Genomic DNA, 14,141 nt, shown 5'->3' with positions numbered 1-14,141 from the left:
ATATGTAAATAGATATTCATTAATGTATTTACAGTATTTTATTTTCAACTTTATGTTATAATGTGTAATGTACAAACTTTACACACAAGATGTATGCACAAAATTTTTATATCAAGCTATGCGATAAATTTTGCGGAAACAAATCGAATGGTAAATATTGAAGCACATTCTGTAACATTTACAGATTGTGCATATTTCTCATTGATTAACATGTATTCGTATCGTTTCCCGTTTCAGCATGTCTGGCCCAATCAGGAAAATCCTTAATTCCGTAAACGAAAACACCCCATGTCGGAAAGAGGATAACTTCTACTATTAAACTATAGATCGCAGGCGCGCAACCTCCGGCGATTAACCAATTAGTCGGGATATGTCCAGCGATGGTTATTATCGCGTTCGGTGGTGTTCCGACCGGCAGACGGAATGAGAACGAGCACATCAATGTGGCTGGTATCATCAAATACATGGGATGGATCTCCATCGCTACGCACTAACGGACAAGAAAGAAATATTCAATAAGCAAATGCGCGAACATAATATGTCAACAGACTCACAGCAAATTCAGAAACTGCTGACAAATTGGCATCAACTGTATTTGCAGTAATCTTGTCATCTGTCGGCAGAGCCTGCTGACAGAATCTGACAGCAGTCTGCTACTACAGTTCTGTTGACAATCTTATCTTTCATAATCAAAATTAACCGACTCTATACTAAATTTGTAGCCTTTCTGCTAATAATTAGCAAACATTTGGCAAAATCTATTCAAACAGACCTATTTGATTGAGTTATTTCGTTTTATGGCTCGAGATGCCTTTTATTGAATTTTTTCAAGATATATTTTTTATATGGATTAAAAAATAGCAATAACGTACGCGGAAAGAAATATAAATATAAATGTAAATATACTTTATTTATGAAAATAATAGTGAGAAATTAAATGGAGTGTGCTATGAATGAAAGACAAAAATATTAATTAAATTTTAAATGTAATATATATATATGTATGTATAAGAATATTTAAAGAAGAAGGAAGATAAAAAATCAGAAAATTTTTAAACTTTGGATATTAAAAAAAAATTCCATATTTATAAAAAAATCACCTATTATATAAAAAACAAAAATAATAATTGTTTAATATTAATGTAAACAATCCGAAGCAAAAAATTTAATTAGGATTAATTATATTTTCTCAAAAGAATAAAATAAAATATAAGTTTTTTTATATATTCTATACAAACATATAAATATGAAAGAAGAGTTTCTTAATCTTACCATTTGAGCTATCACTGGTAGAGTAATATTCGCGATACCCACGTTCGAGGTGAATTCTGTTAAGGTACCTTCGAAGAAGCACACCAGGGCAAGTATTACGATAGGCGGCAAGTAACGAAGCGGTAGCAAGGCTTCACCGACACGTTTTGCCATGCAGGATGCGACACTTCCGCGCGAAATCGCGAAACCACCACCCAAGAGGAACATCAGGCTCCATGGCATCTTACTCTGGATTACTTTCCACGTTATCAAACCTTCGGACGATCTTTTTGGTCTTTTAGCGGCTGCGACATGCATATAATCACAAAAAATGCAAGCAAAGTCTCATTGCCCTAAGAAATTTTATAAAAATTTCATAGTTTTTTTTTTTAAATAAAGAGAACTTTTTAAGCAAAAAACACATGTACACACAATATCACGTAATTGACTATTAAATAAAAATAATTTTCGCGATTTTAAAAATTATATTCGACAGCCAATTGTGATAATGTGTCTACCTTCTTTTGCTGGAAAGCTGCCAAAATTAACAAATATATTTTTTCTTTTTCTTTCTGAATCTCTTATATTAAAGCTTATAGCTTAAAATATTTGAAAGAGAAAGCATATGATTATGGTCTTTAGAATTATTATTATATCTAAGAATATATTGAATGCTAATAGATTTCCGCAACTTCTTACGATCTTGACTGTAACTGTAGATGAAGCTGGGGTCTTTTGGGATGAAAAACATCAAGATAGAGGCGAATATCACCGGCACTGAGTCTCTGAGATCTCTACGCATTACGCATTCATTATATATTTCATATATTGTGTATGTATACATATATGTAACTATTGTCTCACGAAATAACCAGAATACTAACACATCAGTCATCAGTTCGGACCATCCAACGACAAAACCAGGTCTGCGAAATATCCAAAGAAACACGCACATAAAGAACAACGTAGCCACTCCGTACTCGTGAAACGTTACGTGTCCTAAATTTTTATATCTCTCCTGTATAACCTGGGAATATATTTTGTCAAAATCAACTTTCAGTATGAAAATTTGAAATTACATTTCACAATTTTGATATTTTGTCGAGTTAACTATTCCACTAAAAATATGCAAAAAAAATTTTTTTTAATAAAAGCTATCGCACAAAATCACAATCGAATCAATATTATATATCCTTCTATTGTATATATTTAAAATTATTCTATATGAGAGAGAATTGTCAATAAAATAAATCGTTGACTAAAACTTAATAAGTGCCCATTCTCGAAAAAATTTGGTGTATATGATTGTGTATGTATGCCTATATATTTGTATAATAATATAAAAATAATTAAATATAAAATATGCCCGTATATTTTCTTTTTCTTGTATAATCTGTCCGTTATGTACAAGAAAAAAATAAGAATAATTGAAAAATAATTAAAAGAATAATTGTTTTGATTTTTTTTTTAGAAAAAGAATTTTAATAAGTAAGATAAATTGCTTTTTATATATTAATTATATATAAATTATATGAATTCTTTCCCGAGGAAAAATTTGTAATTAAAGAAATGGTCTCCATGAAAATTCTTTCTAACGTAGAATCAAAATAATTTTTAAATATTTATTTATGTTTATACATAATTTTACTTGATTCGTAACGGCTTCGCCTTCAGCTCCGATTGTGGCCATCACTGCATCTTTACTACGCGGTCTCAGGAATCCCATAAAAGCGACTCGCAAGTATATCCACGTGAGGAAGGAATTGACAACCATCTGGGGAAAAGATGCGACCATCCATTCAGTGAAGCTGATTGGTTCGGCGTCGGGAAATGTGGTCTCGTAGATTCCCTTAAAGGTCAGATTTGTTCCAGTCCCTACAATTGTTCCGGTTCCGCCAAACGTCGAGCAATAAGCCGCAGCTAACAAGTACGCCCTCGTTATTCTCGTCGGTATTAACTCGCTACGCAAAAAGGATCATTATGTCGTATAAAAATATATGAAAGTATAACTTTAAACATTTGCTACTTTCTTGTTAAAAATTCTATCTATAAAATTGAAGTTCGCGCGATTCATTTAAATTTAAGACAGTTAATATATCTCTCTCTATATATATATATATATAATAAAATTTTAATTTTCTACTATATAACTCAATTTAATTCAATTTTAAATAATTTATTATTATTTGTTATTAGTATGTTATTATTTCATAATTTATATTCAATTTTAATATAACTTATGTATATAGAGTTTTAATAATTTATATATTTCGTAATTTATATTATTATTTATATCAATTTTTTATTAATTTTAATAATTTATATTTCATTTTATCAGTTTTACTAATTTTAATCATTGATACTTAGTTTTAACAAAAATAAATTAATAATAAATTGGTAATAATTTTAATAATTATTTTATTTTATATTTTATGTCATTATTTATATCGATTATAATTATTATCGTTTTACTTACGTTACATCAGGCTTTTCTGGATCTATTATCTTTGTCCTGAATACTGTACCCACTCCAGCCTATAGAGAAAAACAATTAAATGTGATAAAAATAGAGAATAAAAGTTTCATACACATTACGTAATTTGCGTATAATATTTGACCGTAAACTATTGTGAAATAGAAATTTTCTAAATTCTAACAATATATTTATTATATGTTCAAATAAATATAATAAAGTCAACAAGATTAATTGAGAGAAGAAGAGAGAGAGAGAGAGAGAGAAATTAAATATTGTAATTATATATTTTATGTATATATATAATACAAGTACATAACTAATAAGAATATAAAATAAAATACAACAAAAAATAAAAAATATGTTTTTTTATCTTTAATTATTTTTTTTTATTTTTATCACTTATTATTTATGTTATTATGTTATCTTTATTATCATTAATTTTTATTATTTATTTTATTGTATTTTTCATAAATTATATTTTCATATATATATGTATTATTATATGTATTAAGTATCGACACCTGTTCTAATTCGCGCAGAACGGCGAATATGATAGGCACCATCATAGCGGTGGCCGCGGTATTCGACACCCACATGGATATGAAGGTTGTGACCACGCAGAGGCCGCCAAGCAGTTTCGCGTGGCTGCAGCCAACCGTCTTCATGACCCCGAGGGCGATCCTGAGATGCAGATTGCTATGCTCGATAGCGATGGCGAGGATCAGACCGCCGATGAATACCATTATGGTGTCGTTCATGTAACAGGCGCACGTATCCGCCGTACTTAGTATACCAAAAGCCGGGAACATCACTACAGGGATCAGTGACGTTACCGCCATCGGGAAGCAATCAGTCACCCAGTAGCCGCCCATCAGCAACACCACATACGCACATCTGACTTCCTGCGAAAGTCACGTGCGGTCATGTTTTTTTTTTTTTTTTATTTTATTTTATGTCCTTCAAGAGTAAAGTTTGAGATTTAAATGCACGAAAGAAGAATTTGGTTATTTCTTTATTAATTTTGGAAATTGATGAAAAATTAAAGAGATTAATAAAAAATATAATACCGAGCAGTCGTAAATCAAGAGAAAAGGTAATAGGAAGAGCGCCCAGAGAAGTGCAAAGATGATCTTCCAGTAGATCTTAAAGAATCGTCCCGTATCTCTCAAGCAGCTGGCTAGTTTTCTCACATAGTCAAGTTCCTCTCTTCTTTCGACCCTAATCGCAAAGCTTATTACGTTTCTCTATTACATAAATTTATACCGTAAGTTTAGTTTTCACTAAGCTTGAATTCCTTCGGACTTCTCAACAAAACTTCTCGAAGAAGTTTAATCATTTTATTGTACAATCCTCTCGATGTAAATGTTGTTTAATGAAATGTTCTGAGGAATTCGATATTAAATCCGTCGCACTGACCTTTCCCTTGGCTCTTCATCTTCATCGTCTCTCTTCTCGGCCATATTATTTAAGAATTAGGTGCGTTTTATGTCTTATACAAATCTAGCATCCTGTCAAAATACATTAATATTAATCTGAATATTGATTATAATTCACAAATATATCGCGATCTCGAAGTATTTCTCACTTGTTAATTTGTTTTTAATCGGCAATTAATATCACATCAAACAAATTATCAATGTACATACATATATGTATATGCCAGCTAATAATTAACGCTTCATATATGTTTAATTATCTATAATAATATTATTTGTCGCATAAATTTCAATTTGTAATTCGAAAATTTTTTGCATCTAACAAAACAATAATAATCTGTAATTTATTATTTAATTATTCATTATTTATTTATTTTATCAGGCCGTATTTCTTTTAAAATTGTCGAGTATTTGTTGCATTTTTAAATATACATAGTAAAACAAATTTATAATATTAAAAAAATAATTTTCGAATAATTTTTAAAATTTTGTTGAAAAATATGATCTCTTGGGCTGTAACTCACTTGGCTTATATGTAAAACCGACCCTGGTACTAGACAGGGTGGCGCTCGCTGAAATTGTTCGTGTGACGAAGAATTCACTGTATATGGATGAGACGATGGACCAGGAATGTTAAAGGATCAGAACGACGTCGCGTCTCTCGTGTTTTACATTCCTGATCACTCTAGCCGCGATTAATTACACGCCTGAATTTAATTGCGCGCCGAGGAGTTTATTTACGATTAAATTTGCTCGTTCCTGAAATTATATGATTTTGTGGTACTAATAATTTCTGCAATGATTTACTTATAAAATATTATTTTCCGATTACATAGCATAGATAACTGAGAGTACAAAATTCTCAGTTTTAATAGAAATAAAGAGATTCTCTTGTCGATTATTTTGCAAAAATGGTAAAAGATATAATTACAGAAATTTAAAACAAAAGATGAAAATAATTTGCATTAAAATATTAATGTAGTTGAGAAAGATAATTTTAGAAATAATTTTAAAAAATTAATAAAATACAATTTTTTGTAAAATAAAACATATAATGTATTGTATAATGAGAGAAAATAAAGATCTTGCAAAGAAATTTAATGATGTCGATAAATCTTACACTCGAGATATTTGTGTCACTACGAAATTCTCATTTAATATCTCTATTCACAATAAAGGAGGAATTTACTTTCGCGTACAAATCTAAAATTTTAAACTTTCTCAACGTTTCTATTCTTTAAAGACCAATTCAATTTGTGAGACTAAAAATCGTAGAAAATTTTTAGTGTGTTTGAAAGTTTGTACATATTTAAATCAATTTTTTTTTTGAAGAAAGGAGTCAATTGGCAAAATAATGTCAAAAATTTTGAAAAGTAATTCTTTTTTATAACATTACTAATTATTTAACGATATTATTATTAACATATTATGTATCTCATAACACTTTCTCAATAGTATTATTTTAACATATATTCTCTTTATAACATATGATATATTTGATATTAGCTCCATTATGGAGCTAAAATTTATGGATAATTAATTAATAATTAATAATTAATAATTTAGTTGCCAGAACGGCCATTTAACGGTGGGACTTTTATTTTATATATGAATAATCAATCCTATTCTGATAACATAAATATAACTTAATAACAACACATAAATATACTCTTTACACTTCGTTATCGTCGTGTATAATAAGCCAGGATCATCTTAGCTAATGATAAGCGGCGAAGCCGGCTTATGGCTTTTGGGCAATATCATGATGTTTCGCCCAATCTGGAAATTCCCCGATGCCGTAGACGAATGCTCCCCAAGTGGGGAATAGGATAACTTGCACTATCAGAGTGTACATTGCGGGGAAGCATCCGGCCACTATTAGCATCCGAGTTTGTATGTGGCCTGCGACGGTTATGATCGCATTCGGTGGTGTAGCGACCGGCATTCTGAACGCGTACGAGCACATCAGGGTCACCGGCATCATCAGGTACAACGGATGTATCCTCATTGCCACGCACTTTGAGCGTAAATATAAAAGGTTACTTCTGCCATCAATTATTCGCGTCAACAAATATTAGGGTGGATGAAAAAGTAAGGCTGTTTTATTACGACTAAGGTTTCTAATCCTACATGGAAAAAAAGTAAGGGTCAAATCAAAACTTATTATATACTCATATAAACGCGTTCATTGTTTCATATATACGCAACAATTTATAATTTTCTTAGAAGAATTAAAAAATCTTAAATTTCAACAATATTTATAATCTTATTTCAATATTACAATTGTCATTTCAAGAATAAAATAATTATTTTAACTCTAAGAAAATTATAATCTTCGATTTGAACATGTGTTATTTTCTATCCAACATTTTTTCCTCTCCATTCAAGAAAATTATTCTTAAATAACAAGAATATATTTTTCTTGGTTGGACTATATAAAATGTCTTCATCCAAACAAATTTTCTTTGTTTAACGCAATATAATCTCATTTCAAGATTTACATTTTAAAATTAAAGATATTGTCAAAATAAGAATATTCTTTTTTCTATGTAGAATTTACAGTCTCCAAAATAGTTGAGATACAAGACTACAAATTTCGAAATGTCGGGATTATTTAGTACTTATATAAAATTTTATATACATATTATCTTTAGTACTTATATAAAATTTTTGTATACAAATTTTTTTCTTTAATAATTATTATTTATAATAATCAATATCTATTATTAATATTTCAGCGCATTTATTAGAGAGATCTGTAGTTAAAATCTAACTCTAAATAAAGATCACTTTTATTTATTTCATATATCGAAGGAGTTTTTTACTTTAAATTTCGTGGAACAGTAAATCTATATTTTTTATCTTAAAAGCTTTATTTTTTAATCATAACTTTATTTTTACAAGATTTGTTTAATTAATAATTTTAATGTAATATAATATAAAATAATATGCTTTAATTTAAATTTTTTTGTTACTTTTACTGCTAGGATTAAATTTTTAGTCTTTATTGTTCTGTATATATTAAGTATATAAATATCTCATTTATTGAAAACTATTTTTTAGTTTGATTAAAGACCTCAATTTCCAGTAAAGTAGAAGTTCTCTTTTATTTTGATTTATATTTTAAAATTCACAAATTATTTTTAATTTTTATTTTTATTTCCATTCGTCGTTTTTAATATTCATTTCTATGTAAAAAAAATAATAAAAATGTTTTATTTGATTTAAGATCTTATTTTTACAAGTTAATGTTACCTTTTGTTTAATTTTAATTTTTGTTTAAAATATTCTTATTAGATAGTTTATGTTAGATATCTAATTATTAATACAATATAAATTTTACTTTTTTGTTTCTATTTACATTAATAAAATGATGATTCTCTATAATTATTTTTGTTCACATAAATATAATCCCGGGGCTAATCCCGGAATCTCGAGATTGAGTCCAGAAAATCCCAAAATCCTAGGATCATAAATCGTCTCCGGCATTGGATTATTCTAATTACGACTTTTATTTACCACTTATGTACAAATTGGACTTATTATGCTAAAATAAAATAAAAGCTGATGACTATTTTTCAAACACGTAACTATCAACTTGGCAATGAGAGCCATGCGCGAATGTTAATGCGTAAATTTCTTTAGAAAATTATTATTTCCGCGAAAATTGAACCGTGCATAGGGCACATATTTTACTTGGTATACTTTAGCAAGAAATAGATTTTCATTTTTTGAGAATTCTATATCCCCTCTTTATCCTCGTGAAGAGATGTAGGCGAGAAAAAATATCGAGACGACTATTTTTCAATCTTCGAGAAGATTGATGTATTTATCTCATCTTGGCAAAAATTCAAAGATTCCCTTCCCATAAAAATCCAGCTTTTGATGTTTAAATCATTCTTAAACACTATTCTGTACCGTTGCTGGAAATTGTCTGTTTCCAAGATGTTTCTTCAGCAAACAAATAAAAATCGGAAGAAGTCAAATTCAGGCTAAATAATGCTTCATAATTTTCCAATCAAATGATTGTAACAATTTCTGAGTTTGATATGCAAAGTGAGGTTTGATATCGTGAGGAAAATTCACAAAAGCTTCTCTCTAGAGAAGCTCTTTTTTAAATTGCTTCTTTGATAATGCAGCAATACAGAATCCTGTTTAAATGTGATTTAAAACATCAAGAGAGCCGGATTTTTGCCGACAGGAAATCTTTAAACTCATACCAAGATGAAATAAATTTTTTCAAAGACTATATTTCAAAGTAATTATTAGCTACTATTTTAACACAAGTATTTGTGTGTAAGTTGTAAATAAAAATCGTAATAAAATTTCACTTTTTGATCCACTCTAGTATTTGCACGAATTTTCTCACCATGTGAGCGACGACGGGCAGAAGTATGTTGGCCGTGCCGACATTCGAAGTAAACTCTGTCATGGTACCCACAAATAAAAGGACGAGACCCAGCATCAGCACAGGGGGTAGTTCCTTCAGGGGCACCAGAGCCAGTCCTACCTTCATGGCGAGTCCGGAGACGCTGCTGCCCTTCGAGACGGCAAAACCGCTGCCCAACAGAAGCACCAGCCTCCACGGCATTTTTTTGTGGATGACTTGCCACGTGATCAGACCCTCGGACGATGTTCTCGGCCGTCTGGAAGCTATGCAGTCGTAAGAAATTTCGCGATCATCGACGTGAGACACGCTCGAAGCTAAGCGGGAAGGCAAGTCGAGTAACAAGCTACTCTTTGCTTACCTTTTGCGAGAAAGGGTCTTAATAAGTAACTTGCTACTCGACTCGCGAGTCCATACTGGCTTCGGTAATCACGATTTATAGAGGCCCTTACGATCCTTGCTCCAAAAATGCACGAAGATAGGGTCCTTTGGGATGAAGAACATCAGCACGCACACGAAGATTGCGGGCATCGAGTCTCCCAAATTCCTGATAGATCCTCGTGCAATTTTGTATAATTATTTTTATATAATATATAATATATGTATATAAGTATATTCTATTATAATTTATATAATATTATATTATAATTTTTATATAAGATGTTTGTATATAAATTATTATATTCAAATATATAAAATAATTTAAAAATGTTTCATTATTTAATTTTCAATTTGTTTTCAATGATGAATCATAGATGAAATAATTTTCGTTTGCTTTCAATGAAAATCTTTATTTTAAGGTAGTAAGAAAATTAAAACTCACACATCCGTTATAATTTCTGACCATCCGCGGACGAATCCAGGAGCTCTGAACACCCACAAGAATATACATCCCGTAAAAAGTGTTGCGACGGAGATCTCATGAAACGTCATGGGTCCTAAATTCTTAAGATTCTGATTTATTACCTATAACAACAATATATTTATTTATCGGTTCACAAATGACATACACTTTTAAATAAAAGCGAACCTGAAATTAATTACATATTCTATCTCTCTCGTTGTGTAAAAATATTCAATTTTTAATCTTAAATTCAACCAAACTTTGCTATTATAAATATCCTTTTAGTTTCTTTCAATTAATTTATTTAATTTATCTAATTATATTATTTAATCTCCTTATTCAAATACATAGATAAATCCCTTGAAAGAGAGAAGTTCTTTGGTAAGCGTTAATACTTGTAATTATTTTGCTATTTATTCTATTAATCAAATAAGGAAATTAAGAAAAGAATACTTTTCCTACCTGATTCGCGATTGCCTCGCCTTCCGTACCGATCCTTGCCATTTCAGCATCCTTGCTGCGCGGTCTCAGATACCCCAGAAAAGCGATTCGTAAATACAGCCACAGTATAAATGAGTTCGTGGCCATTTGCGGGAACGAGGCAGCCATCCAGGTGCCAAAGGTAATGGGATCGGCATCGGGAAAGTTAAATTCATAGATACCCTTAAAGGCGAGATTCGTCGGGGTACCGACGAGCGCTCCGGTACCTCCGAAGGACGAAGCGTACGCGGCCGCAAACAGGTAAGCTTTTGTCACTTTCGTTGGCTTTATATCACTGAGAAATTAAATTCTTTTACCAAAATATCAGAAAGTTACTAAAAATTTAATTTAATATTAATTTAATATTACGAATTAAATTATTATAAATATATAAGTATATAAACATATATATGTATAAGTAGTAAAATGTACGGATATTTCACAAGAGTTACAAAGTGTTTTCTCCGAAATTTGTAATGCCGTACAAAAAAAAATATTTCAGACATTTATAAGGTTTTGAGAAAGAAAAAAGTTGATATTCTTTATTTTTAATTAAAGTTTTTTGCAACCTAATTTTTTTAATTTTTTAGAATTTTCTTAATTTTTTTTTTTTTTATATAAATCGATTCCTTGCAATATTTGGTATAAAAAATTATAAGAGTATGATGGCTGAATAGTTTATGAGATATTTTATATTTCAATTTGACATAATTTTACATAAACTATGAATTATCTCGTAAATTATTTAATTTTTGATCATCCTACCTTTTTTACGACGGATATAAGAAATCAATTTATATAAAACATTGAAATAAATTTATTTAAAAAACTGGGTTGACTCTTTTATTTTAATTTTTATGATCTTGAGAAAGGAGAGTAAAAATTCAAAATTATCAACTTTTTTCTCTCTCAAAACCCTATAAATTTTATCTACTAAAACTATTTTTTTGTACAACAAGTTTTGAAAAAAAAACCTTGTAGCATTTTGTGTGAAATACTCTGTATATATTGTTAATATAAAATATTTTATATATAAAAATATATAAAATTAGTGATATTTAATACTCACGGTTCAGCTTCCGGATCATGCGGATCCTCTTTTATATCAAACACTTTTCCGAGTCCTTGCTGTGTATACCCAATATAATTTTAGATATTAATCAAATAAAGTACAATATAATTAAATAACAAGCCGAGAAAACTTTAAAATTAATATTATAAATAAAATACGAAATAGTTATACAAACAACTGAGAAAAATATGCGATTTGTAGAATTATAATGGGACTAAAGGCATAGCTCGAAAACGAGAACTAAAAAGTTGGAAACTTTAAAACGTTTCTTCCATCTGACGATAACCGGTGTAATGGAATGAAACGCGGTAATTTACTGTAACGTTTTCCCAATTCAACCGACCCTCTCCAATTCGCGGAGAACGGCAAAGACGATGGGCACCATCATGGCGGTGGCCGCCGCGTTCGCGATCCACATGGATACGAAAGTTGTTACGGTGCAAAGGCCACCGAGCAATTTCGCGTGGCTGCAACCGAGCGTCCTCATCACAAGCAGGGCGATTCGCAGATGCAGATTACAGTGCTCGGTAGCGATGGCGAGGATCAGACCGCCGATGAAAACCATAATGGTGTCGTTCATGTAACAGGTGCACGTTTCCGGGGTGCTGAGAATGCCGAATACCGGAAACAGCACCACCGGGATTAGCGACGTGATCGCTATCGGTAGGCATTCTGTCACCCAATAACCAGCCATTAGTAACACGATATACGCGCATCTGACTTCCTGTTTGCCAAACAGATGGTATGGAATATGAGAGAGATAAAAATAGAATACTTTTTAATTATTAATAATATTGTAGAAATAATATTTAATTATAAGAAGATAAAAATAGGTTTTCTGATAAAAAAATAATAGAATATTTTTTTTTTTTTGGAATAACACAAAATAAAATTATTATTTTAATGTCAAATTGAATTATTAAAGATTATTTTTTATTGCAAAAGTTCAATAATAATAATGCGATACATAATATATAATAATAATAGATATTATTGATTTAAAAAATTATATATGTATATATATAATACTACATAATATAATACTACAATATTATATATAATATTATTATTATTTAATTACTTTAAATAATAATAATAATAATAATAATACCTATTTAATTGTAAAACTTTTTCAAAAAAAATAATACCCAATCAAAATTACATTCAAAAACGATTTTCTTTACAAATGCGCAAGATGCAGATTTAAAAAATCTTGATTTATAAAATATAAAAAGTAAACAGATTTACCGGATAATTATATATTATGATGAAAGGTAACCACAACAGAGCCCAAGAGATAGCGAAAATGACTTGCCAGTATAACTTAAGAAAGAGACCAGTTCGTTTCGTAAAGGTTAATTGCAGTAAAGGAGCTTCGAGTCTGTGCAGAAAAGTTTTATTTCTCAAAGTTACCTTCTTCTGTAGATTTATAACTATATAAGTTCTCGAACATTTTTATAAATTACTTTTATATATAAATTATTTTTTATCGTAATGTGCTCAAAATTACTCTGCTAACATAACTAAGTTACTCTATCTTATGGTTTTAAAAAGCCCTTTTTCATCTAAATTTTATTCTCTTTCATCCGATTATTGATCTTCTCTCTTTTTTATAAAGATAGCGGAAATATTAAATATTAAATAATATTATATACTTATACATGGAAGTCATTTAATATTTTATTTTAGAAAATAAATTGAGATATGTATTAAAAACAAAGGAAAAAAAGTTTGTATTTGTATAAAATGTCTCTCTCCTTCTCTTTTTGTACATTCAATTATCGTTTTGTAAAAATATTATTTAAAGCGTTAAGAAAATTTCAGAGAAAAAAAGAAAATAGTCAGGTTAAACCGATACAATTATTTTCATGGGAATTTGCAACAAGTTTATCAGAAATGTCATGCGCAAAAATAATACGGAAAACGTTTTAACCTTTGTTGCGTCTCAGACTCGACTTTAGTTTCATTTTCGACTTCGGGCGTATTTCTTACATTCTTCCCAGCCATAAGTTATTCTGTTACAAAAAAGATTTAACTTTAAATTTAGGTTATAATCTCGCACGTCAGAAGAAAATCGACCTGCTGTTTTTTATGTCACTTTCGTCCAATGTACATGTACACATTGTCACGTGGTTATTAAAATTATTATATTTTAGTATTTAAAAAATTAAGAAGAGGGTTAAAAAGTTATTTAA

General features: G+C 29.7%; 2 protein-coding genes across 2 annotated transcripts; both read right to left on the bottom strand.

The window, feature by feature from the left end:
- Nucleotides 1-205: 205 nt before the first annotated feature.
- Nucleotides 206-5,187, bottom strand: LOC140663546 (protein I'm not dead yet-like). Its single transcript, XM_072887782.1, has 9 exons — nt 5,140-5,187; nt 4,795-4,971; nt 4,249-4,629; nt 3,728-3,786; nt 2,900-3,212; nt 2,136-2,278; nt 1,951-2,045; nt 1,273-1,556; nt 206-490 (listed from the first exon to the last, which is right to left on the bottom strand). The coding sequence occupies exons 1-9, from the start codon at nt 5,185-5,187 to the stop codon at nt 206-208; spliced, it is 1,785 nt and encodes a 594-aa protein (XP_072743883.1).
- Nucleotides 5,188-6,904: 1,717 nt separating this feature from the next.
- On the bottom strand, nt 6,905-13,953 carry LOC140663545 (protein I'm not dead yet-like). The gene is made up of 9 exons (XM_072887781.1): nt 13,880-13,953; nt 13,195-13,327; nt 12,290-12,670; nt 11,944-12,002; nt 10,857-11,169; nt 10,374-10,516; nt 10,003-10,097; nt 9,533-9,816; nt 6,905-7,180 (listed from the first exon to the last, which is right to left on the bottom strand). Exons 1-9 carry the CDS (start codon nt 13,951-13,953, stop codon nt 6,905-6,907), a joined length of 1,758 nt encoding a protein of 585 aa, XP_072743882.1.
- Nucleotides 13,954-14,141: the final 188 nt, after the last annotated feature.

This window comes from Anoplolepis gracilipes, chromosome 3, assembly GCF_047496725.1.
Source record: "Anoplolepis gracilipes chromosome 3, ASM4749672v1, whole genome shotgun sequence".
NCBI classification, from domain to species: Eukaryota; Metazoa; Arthropoda; class Insecta; order Hymenoptera; family Formicidae; genus Anoplolepis; species Anoplolepis gracilipes.
This window is presented reverse-complemented; position numbering and strand designations above follow the sequence as displayed.